The 5899-nt window shown below is 36.6% G+C and overlaps 1 protein-coding gene across 1 annotated transcript; it reads right to left on the reverse strand.

Annotated features, from left to right (window-relative positions):
• Window positions 1-1443: 1443 nt before the first annotated feature.
• On the reverse strand, window positions 1444-3418 carry LOC110413237 (SBP (S-ribonuclease binding protein) family protein). The gene is made up of 3 exons (XM_021424010.2): window positions 2932-3418; window positions 2383-2830; window positions 1444-2289 (listed from the first exon to the last, which is right to left on the reverse strand). Exons 1-3 carry the CDS (start codon window positions 2976-2978, stop codon window positions 1750-1752), a joined length of 1035 nt encoding a protein of 344 aa, XP_021279685.1. The 5' UTR covers window positions 2979-3418; the 3' UTR covers window positions 1444-1749.
• Between the last annotated feature and the right edge of the window lie 2481 nt (window positions 3419-5899).

The following is a 5899-nucleotide window of genomic DNA, read 5'->3' on the forward strand; positions in this document are numbered from 1 at the left end:
TCTTTCCTTCAGTTGTTGTATGTGATTTTTCTCAATCTCTCCTTCTTTCATCTACCAAAGCAGGGCATTCAGCTTTTTGCTGAATTATTGGAATAGATATTGCAGGTATCTTTTGTGGTTATGGAAACATTATAGCAATCAAATTGGCCAATAGCCATATATATCACTACCTTTATGGGACCAGTAGCAATATTTCAGCATCTCAGCAGTAGTTGCATGGGACCAAACCAATAGTGCACCCAATGTCTTCAACTTGAAGTAGCAAAACACATAGCTTCATATAAATTAGAAATTCCAAATAATAATAAAAAAAAAAGGCAAAGGATGTGTGCATCTATCTCTTCTTTACTTGTCTAACCCAGGAGTAAAAATTTTGCAAATGCCTGATCCTCCCTGTTAGAAAGAAGGTACTTGAAGTAGAGAGCTAAAGGCAAAGCTAAACAAAACAATTTCTTCTCATCCTTTATGAAATAGTGGTATGTTTTTAAGGGATTTGCCTCCAAAAGGCAATAATTAAAACCATTATAGTGGTGGTTGATGTCTATAATGGAGACATTGTGCATCTGAGCAACACATGGACTGTTAACCCTGGATGGATGACATGATTGTGCTTCAAATTTGAACCATATGTAGCTCGTTTGGGTTTTGATTGATTAATCCTTTCAATTAATTATCATTGGACAGGGTTAATTCTTGTTTTGGCATCAAGAAATTCAGGAAGTTTCATTCCTTTTCTTTTATTAAAAAAAGAAGAAGAAGAAGAAGAAAAACTGCTAAATTGGCACAAGAAAATGTTGGATGCGGTTGAACCATGCAGCAGAAATTAACCTAAACTGCCAAAAATAACGGCAAGTTTAGAGTTCCCAACACGGAAATTGTTGCTAATCTTTGATTAATCTTGTATTCTTAGGGACATTGTCAATTCATGTCTTTTGGCATTAAGCAAATAACTTGTTCTTGATTTTGTCATGCACTCCCTGAACTAACCACAACAACAACAACAACAAAATTCAATCTAAATGAATTCAAAGAATGCTACCCATCACCAAAAGCTTGATGAGCTAAGGGGTAACGTAAAATACAAGTAAAAACAGAAAGGAAAAACAAAAATTGAACAACCCAATGATTCAAACTATACCTGATGAAACTGGAAATTTTTCAAAGTTTTTTGTGTGTTAGAAACTGCACTGCTGCCACTGATTTCCACCAGAGTGTAGTAGTAATTTTGATTTTGGGGCCTCAGGACTGCCTATGAAACAACATAAACAAAGATCTCTACCATGTTTTCCCAGTTTTATGGGTAAATCGAACTATTGATTCTTTCTTTTCATGGAAAATAAAAATACAAAACCCTGAAACCTGACAAGCTTTAAGCATACCGCATTTTTCTTGGCAGCGCAATTTGCATTCTTCCATTACCATGCAAAACAAGTATAATCAACATTTAACAACATTTTAACGAAGGATTTATCGAATAAAAGAATTTATATATGAATTAAATTTCTAAAAATTAAAAAAGAAAAGAAAAACAATGCCACTACCCAAGTGGCCAATGTACATTACCTCCAAGAGGGGGAACCAAGGCGAAAAAAAAAGAAAAGGTAAAATTTCTGGGTCTTGGGTGAACAACCATAATATCAGACCCTCAAAAAAAAGAGAAGAAAAAAGAAAATTTATTATTATATTTATTTTGATTTGCTTTTTTTTTTTGGCCAACTTTTTGTTTTTGACTTTTTTTAACCTTTTTTTTTAGGAAAGAAAAACCTCAACGCTAGAATTCCTGACGGTGAGGCAAAGCGGGCAGGCTTGTGCCACTCGGTCACACTCTGTACACAAGCAAAGATGCCGACACGGCAGAAGAACCACCGACGCGACACGTGTTCTACACGCCTTGCAAACCGGTCCCGAAGCAGCCACCCGCTCCGGGTCCACGTAAGCCGACTCGGCGTCCTCCGCCTGTCCCTCCACTCCCCCTCCGCACTTTAGCCCCTCCTCCCCTCTCCTGATATCCTGCGCCGCGGCAGCCCCTCCGCTCATTATAGCCTGTTGGAGCTGCGCTTGTAATGAAGCCGCTGTTGCCTCCTGTGCCCTGGCTTTCGCCTGCCAAACCTGAGCCTCCACGCTGAGTTGCGCAGCGCGTGCCTCCAACTCGGCGTTCCGGCGCGTCGCCTTCTCCACTTCAGCTTCTTTCTCTGTTAATCTCCTCGCCACAGATTCCTCCGCTGCCCCCAGTAGCGCACGGTAGTGCCTGTTCCGTTTCTCCGCTAACATGCGCCGTAATTCCTCTCCCTTTAATAAAAAACAAACGAACCAAAACAAATGTTACATTTGCCCAAACTAAAAACTGACCAACGCCCAATTCCAGTCAGAGAGAACTGGTACCTGAACTTGAAGAAACTGGTCCAATTCTTCTCTTTGCCGTTTGATTTGGGTAGCCAAATCATCGGATATTATTGACATAAAAGCAGAGGAGTTGGAAACAAGATTTTGTTGTTGTTGGTGGTGCTGTTGTTGGTGTTGAAAACTTTGGTTTTGATTCTGCTGTAAGTTGTGTTGTTGGTCGCCAAAAGATAAACGGAGGCCGGTGGAGACTACATTTGGTTGGTGTAGTTGAGAAAGGTCTATCAACTGAGGCGGTTGCGTTTGCATAGAAAATGAATTGATGGGCGCTGTTATTGCCCCTGCAACTTCTCTTCCTCTTTTCCGTGGATTATTATTTTGATTGTTGATATTACCATGGTTGCTTCCATTGTTGAATATCATATGGGATTGATCAAGAAAAACTCCTGCTTGTTGCTGCAACGAAAACTCATGCCCCTCTTGTCCGCTTCTGGAAATATATGCCCAGAAAAAAAAAGGGAGAAAAGACTCAGATAAGAAATGATAAGCATAGGCAGAGAAAGAGAGAGAAAGGGAGAGGCAAAAACAAACCTGTTTAAGAGAAGGACATTTGAAGGGTATTGAGCTTGAACGGCCATTATAGCAATGTGAGGAGAAAGCAATAAACTTTGAAGAAGATAAAGAAGAAGAAGATAAAGGAATCAATCAATCAATCAAGAATGAACGATAAGCTCAATAGCAAGTTGCTGTAGCATAACCCAAATCACCCTTCTTCTCATTTCTCATTTCCTTTTCCTTGTTTTGGTTTTTCACCTACTTTTGCTTTGCCTTGGCCTTGTTTGATATGCTTCTCTTTTTTTCTTTCTTTGTTTCTTTGTTCCTTTGTTTGATATATAGGTATAACCGGGGAGGGAGAGAGATAGAGAGAGAAAGAGATGCGATTGGAAAGAATCAGTCCAAGAGAGAGACACCTTATTCTGCTCTTTCTTTCTTTTGTTTTCTTTGCCTTTGCTTCCTCTTCTTCTTCGCGTGGGGTTGGCTTTTCTTCAGGGAGAGTCTCGTGTTTGTTATTAACTTCACATCCAATAAGGCCAATTAAATACCTCCCTCTTATCTTTCCTTTATTCTAATTTTCCTTAATTCTTAATTAATTACCACTTAATTATTAAACGCTTAATTTCCAAAAATAAAATAATAAATAATAAATAGTATTAAAAAAACTGCCGTTGATAAAAGGAAATGGTGATGAAATATGGTACGAATAGTAAGTTGAAAGTTGGTGCCATAGTGCGGGCAGTTCTCTGCCGCTACCGCTGCCGCGGGGTTTATTTCTGTTTGTACATGGCCCATGCATCTTTCGCCAGCTTTCTTATTCATGCCTCCTATTTTTAATTTTTCCACTTTTTCCCACAAAATTTCTTCATATTTATGCATTCTTTTACGTACCCTTTTCCATATATTTATATATATATATATATAACCTAGAAAAGAAAATCAGTTGAGAATAGTTATAATAAATATATGAATCATCACTGACCTAATTGCTTGGTTGTTGGTTGAGGGGTTCCCTATTTTTTCTTGATAAAACGTCGAGAGTTGGTGTTAGATCAAGAATTTCTCTAAACACGACTATGTCAAATTACTAATGTCGTAGTCTCTCCAAACCCTTCATTTAGGGGATGTAACTTGACGATTAAAGAAATCTTCAACTCTTGAATCTACATATATGCATATATATATTTAGTAAATTACGCTATCCCTTTTGCTATCATACTTTCTGATATTGCTTTGGTTAAATTGAATTTCAAAGTAAACACAGAACGTATTCTACCGTACTTTAATTGTTTTAGCTGTATTCCATTTTCTTTTTCTTCTTGTTATTTTATTTTAAGTTGCCACTCCCCAATTAATGATGAAGACTGTTCAACAATTAAGGTGAGTCGAGTGATCACAAATTGTCCCTATCACAAAGAAAAAAGAAAAATTGTCTCGGAATTTGTTTGAATTTATTTGTGGGAACTACCCTGTCAATTCAACCAAGGTTTCATGAATTTTCTTATAACTCATCACTTTTTCATTTTCTACTAACTTTACCTTCCAATATTAATGATTCTTAAGCTACAAAAAATTATTGTACCATCGGTGTTTATTGACCTCTTTTTAATAATTCATAGATAGATCCCAACCCTTTATTTCCAAAGTCCAAACTCTTTAATTACTAATTAACCAGAAAAATTAAAGTTTTAGCCGAGCTAGATGATACAACTGGATGCAATTAGTGCAGATGACACAAAACGGCATGGTGCATTGGTGCATATAATATAGGTTAATTAGGTAAAGATTTTAAAATTAAGTAGTAATTCTCTTTCTTTCTTTTTTGGTCAAAAGAAAACAATTGATAAAAGAATTTTATATACTTTTGTATTTAATAGGCTCCTTTTTGTCATGCCAATTATGTTAATTAAAAATTTTGCAATATATAATTAATGAGCCATATGCCTTTGCCTCTGATCACTGTGAACAAAGTGTATAGGAAATGTAAAATCACACAAAGAAAATGAAATTTTAATTAAGTGTCTCACAACAAAAGTTACACTGGTGTTGGTGATCTTCCCCAAAACCAAGAAGGATTTCTAACTTTAATTAATGGAGGTGATAAAGAAAGGGAGAAGCCACCAAAAAAAGAGAAAGGTTTTGCAGGGAAGAAGAGAAAAAAAATGTGAAAGAGAGTGCTTGGAATGGAATCACGCATTGTCTTTGCTTTGGTCCCACTAGGAAAGGGTCGGCTCCCTTCTCCTTCCCTCTCCCCATTTCCTTGGCTATTAAAATCATAATCAACTCTCCCCTCATAGTAATACAAAGCTGCACGGCAAATGCATATCACTATTGCCTATTGCTCATAGTTTTCTTCTCCCTCTCTCAAAGACAGCATTTCCCTTTCCCCTCCATCTTCACTTAATTTGCCTTGTTTTTGTTAGTTTATTAGTACTTTGAAATTAAAGCAAAAGGGCATCATCGACCACCCTGTCTCTTTTACTTGGTTTGCTTACACATGAGCTTAGTTTTTATATATATAAAGATACATATGCCAATTAAGTTAATATATACCTTGATATCACACTATAGCATTTTACTAGAATAGGATTGTTGAATTATATTTTAATATGCCGAGAAAATTAGTGATGATTTAGATGAAATGGGTCTTTCGAGATAATTGAAGACTAGATGAAGTTGACCGGTTTGATTTTAATGGAGTTTTGTATAAACCAAATGTTTCCATGGAAATCAAACATTAGACCAGCAGGCCAAAACGGTTGACCTCACACCTAGTTTTTATTTCTAGTAGGTTGAAATTTAATCAAATTGCCCTGAAGTTTTGTACAGCAAATGAACAACTAATATTGGGATATGTGCTGGAGAGGCTTTCATGCAAATCCCTGATGAATAATATAGAATCATCGATAATAACAGCAAATTTGTGGTTATCATTGTGTGGCAGGACAAGGTAAAATTAATTGAAGTATGAATGATGTTTGATAACAACAATGATGAAAAGGTT

This window comes from Theobroma umbraticum, unplaced genomic scaffold (genome assembly GCF_002168275.2).
Source record: "Theobroma umbraticum cultivar Fairchild unplaced genomic scaffold, ASM216827v3 scaffold_30.0, whole genome shotgun sequence".
Classification (NCBI taxonomy): domain Eukaryota; kingdom Viridiplantae; phylum Streptophyta; class Magnoliopsida; order Malvales; family Malvaceae; genus Theobroma; species Theobroma umbraticum.

Coding starts and splice junctions, on each gene's coding strand:
- LOC110413237 (XM_021424010.2), bottom strand. CDS start 2,978: ATGGCCGTTCAAGCTCAATACCCTTCAAATGTCCTTCTCTTAAACAG. Junction 2,831..2,931: donor AATGTCCTTCTCTTAAACAG/GTTTGTTTTTGC, acceptor ATATATTTCCAG/AAGCGGACAAGAGGGGCATG. Junction 2,290..2,382: donor ACCAGTTTCTTCAAGTTCAG/GTACCAGTTCTC, acceptor TTTTTATTAAAG/GGAGAGGAATTACGGCGCAT.